The sequence below is a fragment of the Mytilus edulis genome, chromosome 7 (assembly GCF_963676685.1).
Source record: "Mytilus edulis chromosome 7, xbMytEdul2.2, whole genome shotgun sequence".
In the NCBI taxonomy this organism is placed as follows: domain Eukaryota; kingdom Metazoa; phylum Mollusca; class Bivalvia; order Mytilida; family Mytilidae; genus Mytilus; species Mytilus edulis.
Window position 1 is genome coordinate 43,270,816 of NC_092350.1, and position 23,248 is coordinate 43,294,063.

A 23,248-nucleotide genomic window follows, 5' to 3' on the forward strand; every position below is an offset into this window, starting at 1 on the left:
TTGCATGTCACAGTTATATATAGAAGTTATGAAGACTATAAATCATATTAGTTTATGTGTAACACTGTTTTGTGTAATTATATGTGTAATACTGTCTAGTTTAAGTTAACATATACATAGAATTTAACATGTTTTATACATGACACATCAAATGACCACTTAGACATCTCAAATGCACACATACTAGTCCTTTGTAATCAGTAGTATCTGTCATATTAAGGACTTACTTTGAGATAGCAGGACTCAAAACAGGTTGTTCAAAACTTATAGCATTTGGTTATGTTAAGTTTACAAATCCTAGACTAATCAGTAAACTTGTCAAGCTCTGCATTTACAATTTGTAGAATTTTCCACTGGATTTTCTGTTAACATTTATCATATTCCTTAAGGCAATGCAGAAAACACCATAAGTTTTTCAGGACAGGACATAACAAAATTGTTTTTGAATCAAATCAAAGTTACTTTTATTGAACTTATCATGTGAAAAACTATGACAGCACTGGTATATTTGGGTGCCCAACCCTAGTGTGGGGGCATTGGTTCAAGCCCAGGCATGGGTCAATGTTAAGACTTTTAATGAGTTAGAGCAAATATTGGCCATCATTATAATGTGTCCAGGTAGTCTTTGACCGTATGAACTACATTTGTGTACCACCTTCAAAATCAAGCGTGGCCTGTCAGTCGAGCTAGTTCACAGCAGGGTTCACATTTACAGTGTATTTGCATGTTCTCATCCATACTATGCAATTAATTTACCACTGGACATCATTATTATCATCATGTAAAAAATGCATGGCCATGCATGCAGTTGACTACAGCATTCTGTGTGCCTCCCCACCTGCGTTGTGTACCAATCATTTATTGTATTCATGGTCTGAATCAAAATCATGCTTACTTAAGGTATGAATGCACACCGCTTAGAAGCACAGGTTGCATGTTGGAAAGTTGGAGAATAGGAAGCAATAATTTGTATCAATTTAATGAATACTGTGGATTAATTTCTTTTGCCTAAATCTGCATACACACTTATTCTATACTTGGTTGAATATTCAAATTGGTGGTTTACATGTACTCAAGAAATTCAAGAAAATTGGTTTCACCATGAAAATTTAATAATGAATCCAGTGTAAATTGAAAAACTTAATTATGAATTTAATATGACCTTTGTCTAAATTAACTAGTTATCTTTTTTCTGTAAATACTTGTTGAAATTGTTTTTGTAACCAAATGTATTGATAGATAACTATGCACTACCAAAGGCATTATTTTCATCTGTTAGCTCATTATTTTCAGTATAAGATTTTAAAAGTTTATCTAAAGAAGTTTATTGATGTCTGTCATTAACTGCTTAGAAGTAACCAGGTTTGATTTATTTTCAGATCCTAGTTGGGCCAGTTCTACAGTGAGTCCAAAACAGGTAGTTAACAGTATAATTTCTTAAATTGAAAACTTTTCTAATGGCATTTTCACATACTATTAGTATCTTCATTGATAATGATATAGCAATGTTTATCAATGATTGTTTTGAAAATCTTTTAATTTATTGTGCTGTTGCTTAAAATAAGTGTGAATTTACTTAAATAGATATATCCTGTCTTTATAAGGTGCATAAGAAATTTACGTATTTCCATGTAGAAGTTTTTACATTCAAGGTTTTCAATATTTAAATAGCTTTAATTATTCATATCATATTACATTTTTATTTTCAGGAGTATCAACCAATATATGAAAATCTTCCCCCAGCCAACAATGCCCCTAAGGCATGGTCTTCTGTTAATCTTGGAGGAAGTAGTAGCAATAACTCATCTACCACAGGTTCACGTAGACATTCAAATTTACATCTCATAGCTCCTAGACCATTTGTCAGAACATACCCTTCACCGACTGCTGAATCAACAGAAATACTGCCATCAAAATCATTTAATTTTTCTAGTGGACTATCATTCAATGACAGTGGTGTTGTCAAGGCAACAAGGGTCATCGTGCAACCAGGTGACGATTCTAAAACTGCCACGTCGCCGCTGAGTCCTTCAAGGTCGCAGCCCATTGTTAAAGGATGGTCTCCGGTAAAGACTAATTTATTCAATGTGAAACGGACTCCTAAAGGGAGGTATATGACAATTTCAAGTAGTGAGCCGGTGAAGATGGAAACATCACTCTTACAGCCAGCATCGTTACATTCGGTAGCAGGGGACCTCATGACCAATAATAATGTAAGTACTGGAAAATCTTATCTGAAATGATTGTAGCTTTTTGTGGTAGTATTGGAAGTCACTTGATCTTTGTGTTATGATACAAGTTAATTTCAGGTAGGTTTATGAAGAAGAATAAAACAGATTAAAAAATCATGCTTTAGAATAATAAAAAAAGGTTATTTTGAAAGTAGACTATAAAATGAAATTTTGTATTTTCTTAATTGGCAAAATATTCTAAAAGTTATTGAATCATCCTTAAATTAAAAAAAAATGAGATATGAGAACATCTAGAACGCTTTAAGAAAAATGTGGTGCTTCTCGATATTTTAAAATCTGACTACTATTTCAATTTAAGATGTATATACATTTCTATGTAAATGGCTATGTGTAAGTATGTGTGAAGTTTGTGTTAGATTAGCAAATAACATGAAACATGTATCTATAAACATTTCATCTGTTATATATGGTTTGAAGATGTTGTTTTTGCTCTTTCCTTTACATTATTAAATACTTTAAAATGTCTTATTTGAAACACTGAAGTCATCATATTTACACACCATTTAAAAGTACCATTTAAGGTTCATTATGAGAGAAACACACTGTAAACAGTTAGCATATCAAATCTTGACTTGTGGTCTCATAGTTGAATTGAATCATGTTCTGTTGTGTGTTATGACTTGACATTGGATTTAATACACCTTTTGAAATTGCTTAATGGAATATCTCTTAATAAATTACTCACTTTGACAAAAGGAGTAGGTTCAGTAGGACCTCTTTGAGGCCCCAAAATATAGTAGTTTTACAAAATTGTTAAAATGTAAACTTTTAGTTATTTATTGGAAAGAAGAATGCTTCTGCTACATAAATATGGGCATTTTTTGACAATACAATGGACATATATTGGGTACTAGCATCATTAAGTCATGCTAAATTATTGATGAATATATAACATATATAAAGGTTGAGGATGAACACTGATGCGGCCACTTTCATTTTTGACAAAAACCATCTGAAAAGTGACATATTTTGGCATATTTGACCGAATTTTCATATTTTAGCTATAATCCGAGCGTTTTTAATGAGTAAATCAGTTAAAATCTTTCACATAAACTAATTGAAACAACTGAAATAGACACTTAAGTGTTTAAAAGGTGTCTAAAATCTTTCGTCAGATGAACTTACCGGACCTACTCCTTTGTTCAATCTTTCAGTAGTATCAACATTAAGCGTTAAATCCAATGCCTTAAAACACACTCTGCTCAAGTTAGTTTTGTCCTTATTTATTCTATTTTGGAAGTCCAAATTTCTTGTTAATGATTCTGGTGAACCCCAATTGCACAATCTTGCATATTTGATTAGAAGTTAAGGTTATTGTTGTCCAGAATATGCATGAAATATTTGCCACTGAACAATAACAACAAAAAATCAACCCATAGAAAACCACTTGAGAAAAATTGCAAACACTTGTCTTAACTCAGTTATCAGGGAATGAACTTTCAATGCTATATTTAAATGTGGTGTAGTTGACAATCATCATTTCCATCCTTAGAGTGTCTCCAGTCATATTTTTGTTTATTTTTGTTTGTAGAGTATCATAACATGTAAGTCATGAAAGTTCTCCTGTGTATACTCAGAATAAACCAATAATCTCCATACAAATCGTTTGTCATTGTCGTATCAACAACACTAAATCTGTATGCACATGTTGTAAACACATTCTCACCCAAAAAAAGAATGTATTTGGAAGCATCCATGTGTTTCTTGCATGCAGAATTACAAGTTTTTGTAAGCCATGAACAGCTTTAAACAGGAAACTCAACTATTATATCATATATTAAAAGGACAATATTAAATTTAATCATAAGATATATACATGTATACACATTGTATGTATATATGAAACAGTTACAGTATAACAATTACATATATCCAAGACACTATTTTCAAAATTAAGTTTTCATCATGTTTTTATAACTAATTTACTGTTTAGTAATTTTATTCTGAAGATCATTGAAATGTTTGAACATAAATTTCCATGTATTGTTCCTTTAAATTCTTAAAATAAAGGAAGTGTGGAGGTAAAAGGTTCATCCATCATAAAAATTTGTGTATATTCATTATTCCATACAAAAAAAATGTTTCATGATAAAACATACTACAATGTATTTATTTTAATTTCCGATAGGAACATATATTAGACAATGTTAGACTTAAGAACTTTTGTTTAAAAAAAAGTCTCTGTATCACAGACATGAAGTTGTTGTATATCATTGAATAATAAATGAATTAATGTTTTTTTTTAATATTTAACAGTTAGATATGGTCCCTGATATAGTGAAGAGTTCTACCACTAAAGTAGATCAGATGGATGATACGTCTTTCGAACGAGAAGTTGTAAGTTACTATTAATAGATTTCAGTTTTCTGTATAATAATATAATACACCACATGATCACTTCAGCAAACAATTTATACATAAATAAGGCTGTTAGTTTCCTGGTTTGAATTGTTTTACATTGTCATTCTGGGGTCTTTTATAGCTGACTATGCAGTATGGGCTTTGCTCATTGTTGAAGGGTGTACAGTGACCATTAGTTGTTAATTTCAGTGTCATTTTAATCTCTTGTGGAGAGTTGTTTATTAGCAATCATACCACATCTTCTTTTTATATATATATATATATATATAAAGACTCTATTATAAAAGTTAAACTGTATTTAACTTAGTACTGTTTTGCAAAGACAAACACAACATTTAATAGATTTTGTGAGTACAATGCGAGCACATGAAGAGAATTTTTTTGTGTTAATATTTTAAAACATTTTGGATAATCCTATATTTGATAAACACCAGTAATGTGTATTGCAGATTTATTGTTTAGCTGAATCAGTTTCTGTTGTTTTAGTTAGAAGAAAACATTTCATCAACTCTTGATTTTATGATTTTTACCAATATCCATCTCAACCAACCTGAGATTTGTATTTTGCTGAAAACTTATATTTGCAGTTCATTTTTACCCATGACATGTACAAAAATTAGCAGAACCTTTATTTTCTATTCATAAGTAGAGGAATATACATTTGATAATATGTTAAACATCATTTTTAAATAAGTGTCTTTTTCATAATTACAGTTAGCTTTCCCCAACAAAGTTTTGATCCCAGAAAGATATATGCCTGAATCTGATGAGGAATCATTCACAGAAGAAGAAAAGTATAGACGTCAAGAAAAATCTGATAGGTTGAAAAAGATTCTTACACAACAAAGGTAAATAAATATAAGTTAGACTATAAGGAAATTGATTACTTATCTATGTAAACAAATGTGATTTAAATACTGTAAATGCAGAAATTTTCGTTGAGGATTTAATTTCGTTTATTTCGTGGAAAAAATATATCCACGAAATTAAAAAAAACACGAAAACTTAACCTTCATTTAATGGAAACCACGAAATTAAATCCTTATCAAATCTTATAAAGAGACAAAACCACGAAACTTTAACTCCACAAAAATTAATGTTTCTATCGTTTTGTCATATAATTCTCTAAAGGTGGGCGCAGGGTTTCAACTTAAAACCTTATTGATACAGTAGCTACATTACTTCCACCACTTAACACAGACACACACCCTTTTCAACGCATAAAATGATGATATAAATGAAATAGGATAAACATGAGACACTATCTCATACATGGGGACAAATTGAACACACGATAATAAGGCTACTGTATAGTTGACAACAGAGATATGATTACTTTTCCTCAAACAGTTAGCCCAAGAAGACCTAATGCATTTTCATATACATTTCCTATGTCACAATGCTTATGATATTAAGTCACAGTACAATGTATATGATTGATCAATGACATGATTTACACAGATTGACCTGAGACACTGACTGAGGTCAATTTTATAACTGACTTTGTACCTTAGCCGTATTTGGCACAACCTTTTGGAATTTTGGATACTCAGTGCTCTTCAACTTTGTACTTGTTTGGCTTATAAATATTTTGATATGAGCGTCACTGATGAGTCTTGTGTAGACGAAACGCGCGTCTGGCGTACTAAATTATAATCCTGGTACCTTTGATAACTATTTGTACCAGCACACTGATAAGTAGGAAACCTGATATCAGAAACAGTACAGTTTCAAAAAGTTAAGACCGAGAGATTTCATGTTGTTCTCTCCTGTCATTGAAACATTCTTGTCTCATGTGTAAAGCTTTCAATAGATTTTAAAATGCTTAACATATGAGAGGAACAGTTTGGTGACAGTTATTGTCATCTCAATAGCATTTACTGAATATCAGGCTTTTTTCAAATGAAACCTTTTTTTACATGGCCTTTTAATGTCTTATTTCAGTATTCATTCATTATCTCAGCCTGATGTTAGTAATGTAGCCCAAGAAAAAGTCAGAAGAGCTCAGTTGTTGACCATGAACCAAGAGTTAGCCAGACAAGTTACCAAAAAGTCCAGAGAGGCTGCAGGTATGTCATTATACCAAGAGTTATCTCTCTTGAATGTCTTCTTGTATGTAGAATTAGACAAAAATATATATTTAGTAATTATATGTTGTTCTTTTCTGTCTGTTTCATGTGCATTGTGCTTTCAGTTGACTATGTCAATGTTAATAAGTATAGTTATCTTCTCATACAAGTTAGCGTATTAAATTTATTTTATCAAAGAAATAATTTATATGAAATTTTTATCTATGCATGTGAGGATGGATATTGGTCATGTTAAGTGTATTTAGTTAGATAAAAAATAGAAACATTTGAGAAATTGAAGAACACTTTCAAAATAGATACTTCTTGGATAAACTAAGTTGATTTGAAAATATTGGGTTTTATAGACGACTGATAGGGGCTTTACAAAGGTAAGTCCTGAAGTTGAGTAACACAGGCACTTGTAGGGATTTGTGATTTTACCCTACAAGGACTGTTGAATGCATTTATTCAGTGCTAATCTTTAAACTTTAATACATAATATTTTGTGATGTGTATTTGTGCTTTAATTATATAGAGTGGCCTCGTTAAGGTAGGTGCATTAATGCTGAGTCTGCACTTTTTCAGGTGCTTCTCTTCTTGTATGCTTGTTATTTATAATTGAATTGGAATGAATGTAGATATTATATATGTATAAACTTGATGCAAACAATTGACAATGGAAAGGGTTTTTATGTAGTTAGCTAGAGCTAGAATATTTACAAAAACAGTATTTTTTTTCAAAATGAACTTAGGGACGACATCAAAAGATAAATGTAATATAAAAAACTTAATTCAAATAGTTTGGGGTGGGGGGTTGAACTGCAGCAAGATTTGGTTATCCGACATTGATTTTTACATATATCCATATGGGTCAATCAATTTTTCCCGAATTAAATTAAGAGGGGGGGGGGGGGGTCAGTGAAAAAACTATGTGAATTAAGTCTTTTATCCTTCATTGAACTTTTGATGTCGTCCCTTAGATCATGGCTGTTTGGCAGGTTAAGCTTTGTTCAGATGATGTGGGCTATTTCCTGTTGGCAAGTTTGATGAAAAAAATGGACTTTATGAGTTGTTTGCAAATGGTTTATAAATATAAATGTTATGGTTAATGCAATATGAATTTGGTACTAACAAAGTTTCTATACTGCTAGGATTTGTTTAAATAACTTTTTTCCAAGTAATAAAAACTTCTTTTAAAATAACAGGACAATCAAGACTAGTTAAAACTGGTTATATTCTTATAATATTATATGACACAAGTCCAGAATAAGCATTACAAATGACCATTGAAGAATTAAAGTTTTTCAGATAAAAAAGTATTGAAGAACAAAAATGTCTATATTTTGTATGATTTAATACATTTAATAAACCAAGTTTCTTACTATGACTTACTGTGGACTTGTTGTATATTATCAATTTTGTAGAAATATTTTTATACATGTATTTTGTTATTAAGCATGGAAACATAAACATTTTTACTAATTTTTTAACAATGTACAATATTGGATTCAGAGAAAAAAAAATCATAATTGTAACTAAAATTTAGATTTTGTCCTGTTACTTTGGTACAAAAGACCACTTTCTATGCATTTAATTTGAAGAAAAATAAATATTAAACAAGTCTGAAAATCTAAACTCTTATAATTAATTATTTATGTTCAAAATAATCATAAAGATTAACAGATATACATTCTATAGTGTGAGAACACACTTATTTTATTTCAAATTTTATGCATGGAAATGGTCTTATAAGTTCTTGATATGGATTGAATGCTGCTAAAGGGATTGTTATAAAACATTCACATGATTTATGGAATGAGAACACTGCTGACACCTAGTGTGGGAAGGCCAGCACCATATAGTGTAGATTTTTAGAGACTAAATAATATTGCAGTATATACTGCTTTGAATATAATTTAATCATCCATTTCTATAAATAAATAAATGCATATAATTATGTCAATCTATAATGGTTCTTCTATAGTCATGATATTGGTTTTTAAGCATTATTAAGGAAGGGGTACAGCAATTTCACAAAATACTGTCACATATCTGTTTTAAGAAATAACCCTGTCTTTTTACATCTGATAAATAGTTATTTTTCAAAAAAGTGATTTCTCTATGGAAAGGTGTCATAAGAAGTAATGCATAACCACTTTACTGTCAAATGGGCTGATTTATATAGTTGATGATTTTTCTAAAAAAGAAATTGAAAATTAGGAAATTAGAAACACTTCACTTGGAATTAAGGTGGTACCCAAGAATTTCACTAAAATTAATTTGGCTCGTTTAATTTTCATAAAATTTTGACAAAGTATTTACTTTGACCCTTTAACTAAAATATATAAATTTCAAAAATTTTGAACCAACCATTTTATCAGAAAAATTACACTGGTTATATAGCAGATTGACAAACACCAATTTTGATCATTGAGAAGCTTAATATTCCCTTTACAACACAACGTAATTAAAACGTTTAGCTGATTTTACAGAGTTATCTCCCTGTAGTGTTAGGTACCACCTTAAGACATTCAAAATCACATTGGGAAATAACCAACAATTCAAATATCCATGATTGAAACAAAGCAAGTTTATCCAAAGTATTACTTTTGAAAGCCAGTGTCATCTTAAAAATTTCTGTCTGCTTATTTAATATCTTAGCATTTGACTTGACATTTAGTCATACTTATTGCCATTTCAACATTTAGTGATCAACATTACTTTATTTTTCAGCTGCCAGGAGGAAAACATGGTCTGGAATTCCCGGACAGATAATTGTTCCTGACCCTGAAGATTCCATTGTCAAGGAAGCTGAACTTATCGATATAGAAAAATACCAACGACAAGAAAACTTATACATTTAAAAAAACTTTTAAAAAATCTAAGAGGCCAGTATTAAAAGATGTAAAACTTATAACGAACTTTACTTTTTATACTTAGCTATTAACAAATTTTACTAAATGAATAAACTGTATGTCCAAAACATAACACGATTAACAGTATTCAGATGTATCAGTTCATTATGTGTTAAATAATGATGATTGAAATTTTGCATAATACTTGCTTACACATATCATTATTATTCAAACATTTTCATTTTATTTATTGAACTAGCCTTTATAATTATCAACAAAATTCATTGACAAGACTGACTTATTGTGGTTTAAAAAAACGCTACCTCAACCATTACAAAAATTGAAGGGTAGATTACAGAATGATAAAACAAAAACTGGTTTCAAACTCATCTATGGCTATTTATTCAGCAAATAGAATGTGTTCAAAGTTCATAACTCAGTAAAATGGTAAACTGTAGTAAAACCCCATTTTAAAGAAGAGTTATTAAATTCATTCCTGAATATTTGAATATTGTATTCTCATTATAAGAAAGGGCATGTTGTTAATCAGACTTTTTAGAGGTAGTTCGTAAAATGTTGCTTTTTTACATTTTCACTGTTAATAGATGTCTTAGTAGCTATTTTCAAATTTAGTTTTTTCCACTCCTAGTTATACATAAAATGTGAACTTTTTGTGGTATTATATGCACTAGGCAATAATAGTTCTCAGAACTTTGATGGATTCAACTTATTTCATTAGTCAATTTTCGTATTTTGTAGAAAAATGAAGTATAGATTATATCTTAAGTTTTGTGAATTTGCAATTAAAAAAAAAAGAAATAAGAAGAAAATCCTTATATTTCTCACTAGTTTTCAGGATTTAAAGAATAATTTAGTAACAAAGAAGTTATCTTTTATGTTCAAATATGAAAAAAAAAAATTTTTTTTTACTGACTTTATTTAGATGTAGGCACCATTAAATGTGAGAATCAAAGACATATTTTATACGTCCTATTCAGTATTGTGAACATAGGTTACCTCTTTATAGCTTTAACCTCTGGAGCAATAATTTTACATCAATGATATTAATAGACGAATAACTTTGTGATATTTTATATACAATGAACAATTATGCTGCTTAAACAAAACAATCTGTGATAGATGTTTTTTTTGTTTTTTAAATGGTTTAGGTTTTTTATAATTTGAATATGGTTGTGTGCCACAATTTTTGTTTGAGTCTGTGCCTCCAGTAATAATTATTAAGAAGAAAAATAGATATTGTACAAGCTTTTTTATGCAGTGAAGTATTATGTGGTCGAAATTAGGCCTACGAATATAAGTCTCAGTACATTTGGTTTATTTTGACAGTTTAAGCCAGTCTTTTTATTCTTATTAAAAGTCTTGTTAAATTGTCTGAACAAATATAGAAAGTTTTTGATGTTTCTCGCATTATGAAAGGACAAATTAAGAAAGATGCAAATTTTAGCTATCTGTCAAGCTAGGCAAGTTGCTTTATCAATGATAATATGTCATATTTATTGATGGTCTAGCAGAAGTTGAGGTATAAGGTTAGTGATTGAACAACTAACATTTTCTAAAATATATTTTATTGAATAAACTGTTTATATTCGCAAATTTATATATCTAAATATTATATATTTCTATGTTTCAAATTTATTAATTGTTATGTTTGTTATTATTTTTTTGTCCATAGATATGCAAGTTTTTATACTGTTTTGTTGAAAATATTTTTTTGATTACGTCAGATACAACAATTGTAATATATTTTTAAGTTATCTACTAAAATCTAGCATTAGTGCTTTTATAAAGTAGCTTGTTTGAAAGATCACTAACTTGAAAAAATATATATAGATAAAGATTTTGCTGTTTAATTTATAATGAGTCAGTATAGAAAATTGGATAGGTTAAAAGACCAGCATGAAATACAAAAGTAATGTTACAATTTTGGTAAATTTTGATTTCATCAACCAAAATTTGGAAACAATATTGTATAAGTTGAATGCCGGACATTGTCAGCAGGTAAACAAATTCATTAACATTTAAAATATTGAAAGCCTCAATGTAACGTGAAGAGAAGCACAGCAATAAAAGTGTTATTTATATGCAATGGGTCAAATGAAAGGAGGTATTTTGTGTCATAAATAAATACACCATACCCCTTCTATTGTTTTTTTTTTTTTTTTTAGAAATTTTGGATACTCATAAACTACATTAAACATCGTTTGTCCTAAATTGTGTGCACAAGAACAATAGTTCCAAATCTTAGGTTATTTTATCTTTGTTATTGACAATAAGTCATGCTTATAATGTTGTACTGTTAAAAAATAAACATATCTTTATCAAGTTTGTATTTGAATATAAATCATTTTGTATTGTTCAATTATTTTTTGTACATTCCTTTATTTTGTACAGTGTACAGAACATATTTGTATATTTATATTTGTTCATTTAAAGATAATTATATCAAACTATAAAATTAAATATTATTTATATATAATCTGTTTTGTCAATTTATTTGACTCAGTTTGTCTTATAGTAATTAGCGATCTACTGATCTGGTCCCAGTAAATCGTAAGGTTAGAAGAGTAAGATAGAACACAATCTGACTTTCTAAATCAACAAAAAAGGCTGCCACTATAAAGCCAAGTTTCATGAAAGTTTTGTCAAACTCATAAACAAACAAAATTATCATTTCAAAATAAAGGGCCAAAATCTACAAGCTATTCATTCTTTCAAGAAGACCATTTTACTGCAGTGAAATGCATTTTTTTTTACTTAAACTTATGTTCCTATACCAGTTTAAATTCCCAAAACGGTTTGAAGGTTTCTGGAAAGAGATGTGTAGTAAAACCTTAAAACGATTGAATATTTCAATTTAGAGAAACACTTGCCTGAAGCAACTTTTTGGGCAATTTATGGCAATTGGAATGTCATAATCTGGTTCTGATAACATTGTAATTTAGCCTCTCAGGATGAAATCAAAGGCTCCGTAGGTGATCTGTTGCTTAAACATTTTCTGTCTCTACCCAACATACCCCATTTGCTAGTGGCTGTCACAATTTCTATGCAATGACCCATGACAACCTTTTATTCAGAACGAACATATGGTAATAACTCAATAACATGCATCAACAAAGACGCAAGATGCTTATCATCAAAAGTATTCAAACTTTTGCACACATGCGTATTGTGAATGTGGAATTTCTATTTTGGATAGATTTGTTTGATTATTCTACTCATCTACTCATCATAGATACCAGGATTAAATTTTATTTATACGCCATATGCACGTTTCATCTACAAAAGACTCATCAGTGACGCTCGAATTAAACAATGTTTAAAGGCCAAATAAAGTACGAAGTTGAAAAGCATTGAACACCAAAAATTCCTAAAAGTCTTGCCAAATACAGCTAAGGTAATCTATTCCTCAGGTAGATAAGCCTTAGTATTTTAAAAATTCAAAGTTTTATTAACAGTTAATTTATTATTATGAACATATCAATGATAACTCAAGTCAACACAAAAGTGCTCACTTCTCCGAGTGAACTTAGATGTCATCGCTAATTTGAGTTTGTGTAAGCCAAAACAGCTTCAATTCAATATATTCTAAACTTAGCACAATTTTTCAATACATAGTGAAGATGTGCACCAGTCCAATTGTTGGAATGATTTAAAATATTTTGTCCCCAGGTATCACATGTGTGGAACAGTATAGTTTTAGTGGTTGAACGATATAAAAGGTACTTGGGCGTTATGCGCTCAGACATGATGCCATCAACATAACTTTGCATTACTGATTCCACACATGTTTAACATATTCTAATTATTCATTCCCAGGTTTCCCATTTGTGAAAAAATAAATATTTTGTTGTTGAAAATTTTCGTGTGTGCTAAAATGTGTCAGACGTAGCTTAATCAGTTTCATTCAACAATATCCAAATTTACAAATGCAGTCATTGCACCTAATGAAGATCTGCATTGTTTAACTGATTTGAATAAGTTTTCACAAAGTTTTCAATTTTGTTACTGCATAGTGCAAACTTTAGTTAGTTTGTGCCCTGTATTACCATCACCTCTCAATCGTAGATACTATAAAAAGAAAGATACACCCTACACATCTGCTTGTAAGAAGACAAAATATGGCATTAGTGAAATAAAGATGAAACCATTCCTGTTTATGGGAATGTTCCTAAGTTTCCCATGAACTATCGCATTTAGTAGTTATCAAAGGTACCAGGCTTATAAATCGATAAGCCAGACATTAGACTCGTCAGTAACACTCAGTTGTAAAAAAAGTTACAAAGCCAAACAAGTATAAAGTTAAAGATCATCGAGGACCCAAAATTTACAAAAAAAAGTTGTGCCAAATACAGCTAAGGTAATCTTTGCCTAGGATCAGAAAATCCTTAGTATTTCGAATAATTGATACTTTTGCAAACAGTAATTTTTTTAACTTGGTCAAACCTATGCAATTGACCAGATTCTAATTTGAGAGTTTTTGTCAATGATTATGGCACTATAGGTTGTTACTCAAAAAGTAAAAATAACAAAACAACACCGTGAGACTCGGGTTCAGACACGGTATTGATCTTGTTCATTCTCATCCTGAATATGCATGAAACATTAGCGACTGGGCATTACGCAAGAACCAATCAACCAATACTTCCTTCTTTTTGGACGACATATTATTGTTGAAAAAAGAAAGACGGACTAAACAGAGAAGTAATTGCGGTTCTCTTTTTATAATTCTGAGTAGCACACACAAGAGAAAATCATAGCATTCTGTCAAGAATTGTTCATCTCAAAATGTGTCATCCCAAGCTTTCTTTAGACATTTTAATTATGATCCTGGTGTCTTTAATGAGTTTATACAAATGCATCCACAAATGTGCTTCATAGTCGCGATCCACTCTTCATTTACTTTCCTGCCTAGCGACCTAAAATTGATAATAAACTATTACTGACAGAAAATATTGGTTTTTTTTAACGGGTAATATCATTGTAATCTTTACACAAAGCTGTTAACCAAGACCCCTAGTACAACTTAATCTACTGAACAGGTTTTTATTAATATAAAATGAAAACATACGAGCAATAAAGATAATGCTGACTTCCCAATCTTTAAAAGTTTGATGAACGCTGAGTTTATTTGAGTACCGAGTCAGTGTGCGACTTTATTGTCTTTTTCCAATAGAGGACACTATGGTACTTAACTTCATATTTTTTTTTATGAAAAATCGTTAAATCGTATAATTAACAAAACAACACATTTGATAAATCAGTTTTCGGCCATTTGAAAATAACCTATAATGCTAATGTTCATGTCCACTCCCGTAAGTCAGCATGTGTGTATCATAATGTAGATTCATTTATTTTCGTGGATTGAGAAAGACTTACATTTTCTTGGATTTTTAATTTCGTGGTTTTGCCAAAGTCTGTATACAAACAGATGAAATCATTGAACATTTAAATTCATGGTTCACCTGTACCCACGAAATCCACGAACATTGGTATCCAACGAAAATAATGAATCCACAGTATCTGACTTAGACGCCCAGATAATCAACATATTATACAAGTCGATCCTTACCTAAGGTACTTTCACATTGATAACTTAGAGACAGATACTTGTCAACATCCGTACATGGATCTCCAAATATTTTTGTTGAGGCGAAAACAGTACATTTTTGTCTCCAGTAACAGTGAGAACCTAGCTCCTGTATCGTCCAAGTCGTGTAACAAAGTTGATCAGCATGTCTTCCTCGACAATATGTGGAACCCTGTCGTCCAAAATTAGCTTCAATAATTCTAATGATATGTCCAATAGGGCATCTAATAGTCAAAAACTGATTCTCACAAATATAAGCATGGTAAGTTTCTGAAAAGTTTGAAATTCACATTGACTGTTAAAGTATGTAAATTCACATTGACTGTTAAAGTATGTAAATTCACATTGACTGTTAAAGTATGTAAGTTCACATTGACTGTTAAAGTATGTAAATTCACATTGACTGTTAAAAGTATTAATCGCTTAAAATTTCTGGAATTTTCGGTAACATAAAAATGTATATTCGTACGCATGAAATCTACCGGGTGCTTTTATCGTTTTAACATATATTGTATGTTATTGAAAATTTTATGGCAGCAAGCTAAATGTTATTGATACCCTTCTGGGTTTGATATATTTTATCACAACTCATTACATTAGAAAAACTGTTGATTTAACGTTTATACCAACATTTTCCTTTTAAATTATGCTTCAAGTACCTTAAATAGTGTTTTATATTTCTCTTATATTCAGTGACGAATCCTTTCAAAACTGAATTTTCTTCCGGACCATCCATTTCCAGATGTAATGAGCTCTTAATTGTCAAACTTTGGTTTTCTGAGTAATGCTTCGATAAATTTTGTATGCCTTTTTGTCGTCTCTCTTTGGTGTTTGTCTTTTTCGTTGAGTGCTAATATATCGCACTTTTAGTATCTCCCTCCCTATATTGCTGCTTTGAAAACAGTTAAGATGCTCTACATTTCGTTATTTATATTGAACTAATAGTAACGTTCAATGTATATAGTATGAAATATGTTGTTCATATCAAACAACAGATGCTGTAGTTCGAATACTTACGGTCTAATTGACCTCTTTCATGTAAGCTATTCCCTGTAATCGATGATTTTTCTTGGATTCCAAATTTTGTCAAAACCTGTAATAATCTTTTGTAGTTGTGCGAGTCTGCACTTGATAACAAACATAACAGGATGAATATCGGCAGCTTCATTGCTATGTTCATCAGCATAGAACCTGAAATAAAAGCTGGAAATTATTATGCAATGTTGTTGGATCTTGTTACATCTTGTAAAAACTTCGCCAATCATTTGTCGCCTCTTCTTTCTCTCGGTGTGTATCTTATTCAGATTTTTTATGAAACTGTATAATAATGTATGATTGAAAATAAACTCATCATAGATACAAGGATTGAAATTTTGTGCTACGTCAGACGTGCGTTTCGTCAAAAAAAGACGCACCAGTGACGCTCGAATAAAAAAGTTAAAAAGACTTAATAAAGAACGCAGCCAAAAAATATGGAGGACCAAACATTCTTTTTGCCAAATACAGCAAAGGTAATCTATTCATGAAGTAGAAACACCTTAGAATTTAAAAAAAGAATTTAAGTTTTGTGAACAATTAATTTTTTCATTATGACCATATCAATGATAATTCATGTCAACACAAAAGTGCTGACTACAGCAATTGCATTGACCAAATGGTTGAAAATAAAGTTGAAGTTATCCCGTTATATGCATGTATTTATTATAAAGGAAAGTTTTAAATATACAACTTACCTGATCAAATGACGGATGATCTTGTGAGTCCAACCAGAATTTAAAATAACAATACACAAATCTCTCATTTGTTAATTCTTTTATTCTTTTATACGATTACAACAATCCCACAAGTGTACATAATAAATTAAAATCGATCATTCAATATAAAGTAGGGAAACGCATTGGACTTATTAATTCTTCATGATTTATAATAAATAATAATAAAGAACGTCACCAGGAACGAACAAAGCTAAATGTTTGAAAGCTAAGGGTGCACGAGAAACTACAAAGATGAAGAGCTATATGACTAAAAAGAACCTGTTTTAATTACAACATTAGCTAAGGTCAACTTTACCTGAGGAAGTTGAAACCTTATTTCTCAATAATTTATATATCTACAAACAGAAAATGTAAGAAAGGTTTGTTATGAATCATATCAGTATTATAATATTGACTACTTAGCTGATGATAATATCGTGGACTGATAGTCCACCAGTAGCAGAATCGACCTAGCGTTGCAAATAATGAAAACAAAACAATTTTCTGGATTCCATTCAACAAACCATTCAAAGCCAATGATATATAAGATCAAAACAGTCTAAGAGCTATATGATAGAAATAGACTGTATATAACAGTCAACCTTATCCAAGGTCAAATGGTTTACATGGATCGTTAGCCAATAGTTATCCCATCGAGCTAGAGATAAAGGATACTACAGATACAGTTAAGTCGGCCTCATATCTTGACTTACATCTAGAAATTGACAATGAGGGTCGGTTGAAGACAAAACTTTACGACAAAAGAGATGATTTCAGCTTTCCAATTGTGAACTTTCCATTTCTAAGTAGCAACATTCCAGCAGCACCTGCATACGGGGTATATATCTCCCAATTGATACGCTATTCTCGTGCTTGCATTTTCTATCATGATTTTCTTGATAGAGGGTTGTTGCTCACGAGGAAGCTATTAAACCAAGAGTTCCAAATGGTGAAGTTTAAATCATCCCTTCGTAAATTTTACGCACGCTATCACGAGTTGGTTGACCGTTATGGAATAACCGTTTCACAAATGATATCGGATATGTTCCTTATGTCGTAACTACAATCCCGTTCCCTTGTCATGAATGTGACCTACCGAATTAGACTATTTACCCCTATTTGTGACATTTTTACCTATTGTTTTTGTTGTTTTGTTCACACATCGTTGTCAATATAATGGAATTTGATGCGACTGTCATAGAAGTGAGAGGTTTAGCTAGCTTTAAAACCAGGTTCAATCCACCATTTTCAACATAAGAAAATGCCTGTACCAAGTCAGGAATATGACAGTTGTTATCCATTCGTTTGATGTGTTTGAACTTAAGATTTTGCCATTTGATTGGGGACTTTCCTTTTTGAATTTTTGTTATATTACTATTTATTGTTGTTTTACCTATCTGAATTTACAGCTATAACAGTGTTCGCAGATACCTGCTACAAGACTTCCGGATCGTATGTCTATTCTACATACTGTAGTAGCTACAGTATTTTTGTGATTTTACTTTGTTCTTCTCGTATAAGGCACAGCTTTTCGTAAGTTTGTTTCAAATGTTGTCTACTCCATACATTGTATAAAATTACAAATTGTAGCTACCATAAAAGAAACCATATAAAGTTTAGTTCACTAGATGTCTTCTTGGTATTGCTCAAGTTAACATAGTTAGATAATTGAAAACGTAAGAAGAGACACAGAAGAGGCAGCAAGCGTATCAATATCGGAGCTTGTATAGTTTTTACGTTGTTAAAATTAAATTATATTATTAAAACATATTTTGTTCGAAATATGAAGCAATTCCTTATTTATATTTTCATATTCACCCGAGTACTTATTTCATCTCGATACTTAAGATACATGTATGGTCCTGTTTATTTTACAAATAATCAAAATGTCCGTTTTAAGATCCGTTTAAACTGATAAAATGCAAAACTATCAACCAAGTCACCATCAATGGGTTATATATATACCTAGTTAGTTAAAGATAGTACATGATATTTAATTTAATTGAAATATTTCCTATTTAGGTTTGTAAACTGATGAAAGATATTTTCAACTGAATTGATTTGCCTGATCATAATCAAACGCCTTAATGACAATACACCATATATTTATATGATTCTGCATTGTGTCAAACCTTCACGGTTATACACTTACATATACCAACCCTTTAAACTGTATCTGATAGCCTCCACCAATGCTTGTAACAATTACTTGGGTCATTGCATTGATTTTAGAATATGCAAGAGATGTATGTGAATTAGGATTTGATCTATTCCATTACCTACATCGTCTTGTCGCTTATAGGTAAGGCTTATTTACGTATATTAAAATGAAACTTTTAATTTGTTACCTAGCAGGAAATGAAGAGATCTCATAAATACATTAAAAACAATATTAAGATGAAAAAAATTTAATTAATTTTTAGTCAGCTGAGTATGTAACTACTTCTTAATAAACACACATGTTGTTTTTTACTTTCGTTTCGCGAAATTTACAGTTCGAATTCTATTTCAAAGGAAACTTTATTAAGGTAATCTCCACAGATAAGTTTTGCATTTTGACCCCTTTTGATTTTTCAATTATGAGAGCTAGTATGCAATAAAATTCTTTTTTTGATAGATTATGAATAATATAGCCTTCATAGTGGGTAAATATGAACATGAAAATTGAGTCATTATATATATTGTTAGTTTTTTTGCAAGACAGTTAGTATATACCAGACATTGGTCCGAAATTATTGTGTCGCACGAACTTTGTAATTCAATTTTACGTTAAGATGAGGCGAAAGACGCCAACTTTTTATTTGATCATTTGGTAGTCTAATGTCAATAGATTCAGATAAGGTATAACTCAAGGAATTGCATTTCTAGTTGAAATACAATTTTGGGGGATATGTGACATATATATGTGATAGTGCCTCGTTCTTATTTTTTTATGACAAATAAATGCAGTATGTTGCCAAGAATACTTAACAAAAGAATAACATTTTTAACTTATGAAAATCAAATCTATGGAAGATTTTGATGACAAACAAATTCACATGTATGACACAAACATAGGGCTTATTTAGTTTCCTAACGGTAGAGTGAAACTCGTCCTCTGCAAAGAATTTATCCTAGAAATAACGGAACTTTATTTTAAAAACAAGTAGCCTCCTCTATATATATGTCAATAAAATGGAATTTATACCACTGTCAAGGGAGAGGTTTAGCTAGCTATAAAACCAGATTTCGTCCACCATTTTTTCTTCTTAAAAATGCTGTACCAAGTCAGGAATATGACCGTCGTAATCCATTCGTTTGATGTGTTAGAGCTTTTATTTTACCATTTGGTTAGAGATTTTCCGTTTTAAATTTCCCTCGGATATTTGTGATTTTACTTTTTTTAAAAGCAAAATTAGATACCTATATTTAACTATTTACACAATGTCACTGATATTTTATTTCAGTATACAGATTTTCAAATATGTCAGAAGGGACTGAGAAATTTGATCAATGCATTATTCATGGGAAGGAACTTGACTATTATTGTCCGAGACATGACGAAGTCATCTGCGAAGCTTGCATTGAAAGCAAACATGAAGGATGTCGTAACTTAATTGACGTTGATCAAATATCAAAGGACGCTGATCTTAGTGAATTATCAGACATAAAGCAAGCCGCTGCAGACATGGAGGAAAATATTGAAAGTTTTCTAAAGGACCAAAGAGAAAACAGAACACAACTAGATGAACAGAAGAACAATATTGCATCAGACATTAAACATTTTAGGGATAAAATCAATGACCATCTTGATCGATTGCAACAAGATCTCATGGATGATCTATCAGAAACACATACCAAACTTGCCGCTCAAATCGAGGAAACCATTAAAGATCTTGAGAATAAGAAATCAAAGCTTGCGTCATTGATAATAAATTTTGACTATATTACCGAGGAAGACAAATCTCCGACAAATTTCATTATAGCAAAAAAGGTGAAGAAAGAATTGACGCGTTTAACGAAACCCATAACTGTTCTTCTTCATGGCTTAAAACATTCAAATTTGGAATTTGACGCCAGTACTGAAGCAGAATTAATGGTATTAGAAATTGAATCGTTTGGCGCAATTGCAATATCCGAAAAATCATCCTCATTACAGTTATCTAGTAAAAATGAAGATTTGAAATTAAACCTTAATCCTGCAAGAAATATTGCTGAAATGAAACTGAAAGTTAAAACTGATATAAGGATAAAGAATAAAGCCCAGTTGTCGGTACAGAAGTGTATTATACTACCAAGCAATCAATTCCTTTTCGTCGATGAGAAAAACGAAAGACTCGTAATTCACGACCAAGATGGGTCACATCACCACGATATTAGTGTTTCCAGTAAACCATTTGATGTTGTTGTAATAGATCCCCGCCGCGTGGCAGTGACATATGGTAGGGGCAGACAACTCGAAATTTTAGACATTACGAAACATAAATGTGATAGAATAATTAAAACCGCAAATGATTGTTGGGGAATTTCCCATCGAGATGGGAATCTCTTCGTCGTTGTATACAGAAAAGGAATCGAAGTTATAAGTATTGCTGGACAGTTGATAGCCGTCATTCCAATTAATGTGGATCATGTCTTTTATATTTCGCTTCACGCCGATAAAATTTATTATACGGACTGGGCAGAAAACACCGTAAACTGCTGTGACTTTAATGGCGACGAATTATGGTGCTACGGGTATGACAATGTCGTTTCAGAACAGGGAATAGCGACTGATGCCGAAGGTAATGTTTTTGTTGTCGGTTATAGAACAAATAACGTGATGGTGACTTCGCCCGATGGCCGACGTTATAAAGTATTGTTGAGTGGAGAATCAGATGGCCTAAACTGGCCAACAGGACTATTCTACGACGCGCAAGGAGATCGCTTATTAATTTGCAATGAAACAGACGGGTATGCTGCACTGTACGATATAGAGTAACATAGTGTATAGTTTGTGCGATAAAAAACTTTGCAAATATTCAAAATGATGCTATAAAAGCTGTACAACGAGGACATGTGAAAACTATTAATATTGAACGGCGTTGTTATAATCAAAAAGTGAGAGAGTATGAGAGATCACAAGAAATAAAAAAGCGAAAATTTAGAACTTCTCAAATTGTAACTTACTTGATGAGTTATTAACTTGTGTGATATGATTTCCAGTGAGACAACTCACCAGCAAATAATCTTTGTCGTTTAACAAGTATGAACATAAACATATGCAAAATGTCTATTTTCATAATTACAAATTTAACTGTACAAGAAAATAGTAAGAACAAGACTTACTTTAGACTGAATTCAAACAAAGCAGGCAGACGAGTTTACCCAGGTTCTTTGTGAATACAATAATCAATGATGTAAGGAATGAAATCACACACACCTTCGATGAGCAGGTGAATGACCAAATAGTTGAACTCAGAACATTCTTTTGAATACGGTTTCCACTGTGTTTGGGAAATTGATATTCAAATTGCTATTAAAGCTGAACTACAAGGACATGCACATACTATTAAAACTATTAATGTTGAAAGGTGTTGTTATAATCGAGAAGGGAGAAAACATGAGAGATCACTAGAAATTAAAAAGCGAAAATTTAGAACTTAAAACTTCTCAAATTGTAACTTACTCCATGAAGTATAACTTTTATTTTATTAAAATTGACGAAAAATAGGAATGCGTGGTTTGTATGTTTGTTTTGTTCACCCATCAATGCCAATATAATGTAATTTTATTTTATGCAACTGTCATACAAGTGAGATGTTTGGCTAGCTATAACACCTGGTTTGTTTGATACATCATTTTCAATTTAGGAAAATGCCTGTACCAAATCAGAAATATGACAGTTGTTATTCGTTCGTTTGATGTGTATGAGCTTTTGATTTTGCCATTTGATTACCAACTTTCCGTTTTGAATTTTACTTTTTTCAAAGGAACCTATGTTTAAACAAAGTTTGTGAAAAAAATGAATCCACCAGTGTATGAGCAGAAAGTTGATGAACCAGGGTTATGTCAAAGAACGTCTCGTCCTTTTTCTCAAAAAGTTCATCGAAAGTTACCAAGACCTTGATAAATATTCCGTATCAACTTCACACATAATACATGATGGCCATGACGTACAGAGTCTAGGTACTGATGTTGTTTATCCTCTTAATATACGTGTTATACTGTTCCTTTTATTGGTCTCTGTATGTTTTATCCTTTACTGTTTAGTCCATTTGTGGTGAATATTTTTAACGTGGCTAAGTTTTTATAAATAACGTTAGTGTTTTATAGTGCTATGGTCTTTTTGTATTCGTGACTTTCATTTTTTCTTATGCACTATGTCTAC

At 31.0% G+C, this 23,248-nt stretch overlaps 2 protein-coding genes and 1 long non-coding RNA gene across 13 annotated transcripts in view; 2 read left to right on the plus strand and 1 right to left on the minus strand.

The window, feature by feature from the left end:
- Positions 1–12,031, plus strand: part of LOC139481532 (cingulin-like) — a 30,347-nt gene extending 18,316 nt beyond the window's left edge. For 5 of the 10 annotated variants that reach the window (XM_071264935.1, XM_071264936.1, XM_071264926.1 and 2 more), the window contains 6 exons: positions 1,380–1,417; positions 1,710–2,213; positions 4,509–4,589; positions 5,328–5,461; positions 6,558–6,682; positions 9,416–12,031. In XM_071264935.1, coding sequence (XP_071121036.1) covers positions 1,380–1,417; positions 1,710–2,213; positions 4,509–4,589; positions 5,328–5,461; positions 6,558–6,682; positions 9,416–9,546 — 1,013 coding nt within the window. In that variant the 3' untranslated portion in view covers positions 9,547–12,031. Of the gene's footprint in view, positions 1–1,379; positions 1,418–1,709; positions 2,214–4,508; positions 4,590–5,327; positions 5,462–6,557; positions 6,683–7,047; positions 7,072–7,217; positions 7,233–9,415 lie in introns of all 10 variants that reach the window. The other 5 variants (XM_071264927.1, XM_071264932.1, XM_071264934.1 and 2 more) reach the window with 2 other exon arrangements.
- Positions 12,032–14,273: 2,242 nt separating this feature from the next.
- On the minus strand, positions 14,274–21,301 carry LOC139481535 (uncharacterized). 2 transcript variants are annotated; one of them, XR_011654631.1, is made up of 4 exons: positions 21,174–21,301; positions 16,163–16,336; positions 15,128–15,415; positions 14,274–14,474 (listed from the first exon to the last, which is right to left on the minus strand). It is a non-coding gene; the product is annotated as an uncharacterized lncRNA (long non-coding RNA). The 2 variants fall into 2 exon arrangements; XR_011654632.1 differs by lacking the exon at positions 21,174–21,301 and adding an exon at positions 16,879–16,981.
- LOC139481534 (myosin heavy chain, clone 203-like) lies at positions 19,088–22,591 on the plus strand. The gene is made up of 2 exons (XM_071264939.1): positions 19,088–19,201; positions 20,346–22,591. The coding sequence occupies exon 2, from the start codon at positions 20,363–20,365 to the stop codon at positions 21,857–21,859; it is 1,497 nt and encodes a 498-aa protein (XP_071121040.1). The 5' UTR covers positions 19,088–19,201; positions 20,346–20,362; the 3' UTR covers positions 21,860–22,591.
- The last annotated feature ends 657 nt before the right edge of the window (positions 22,592–23,248 follow it).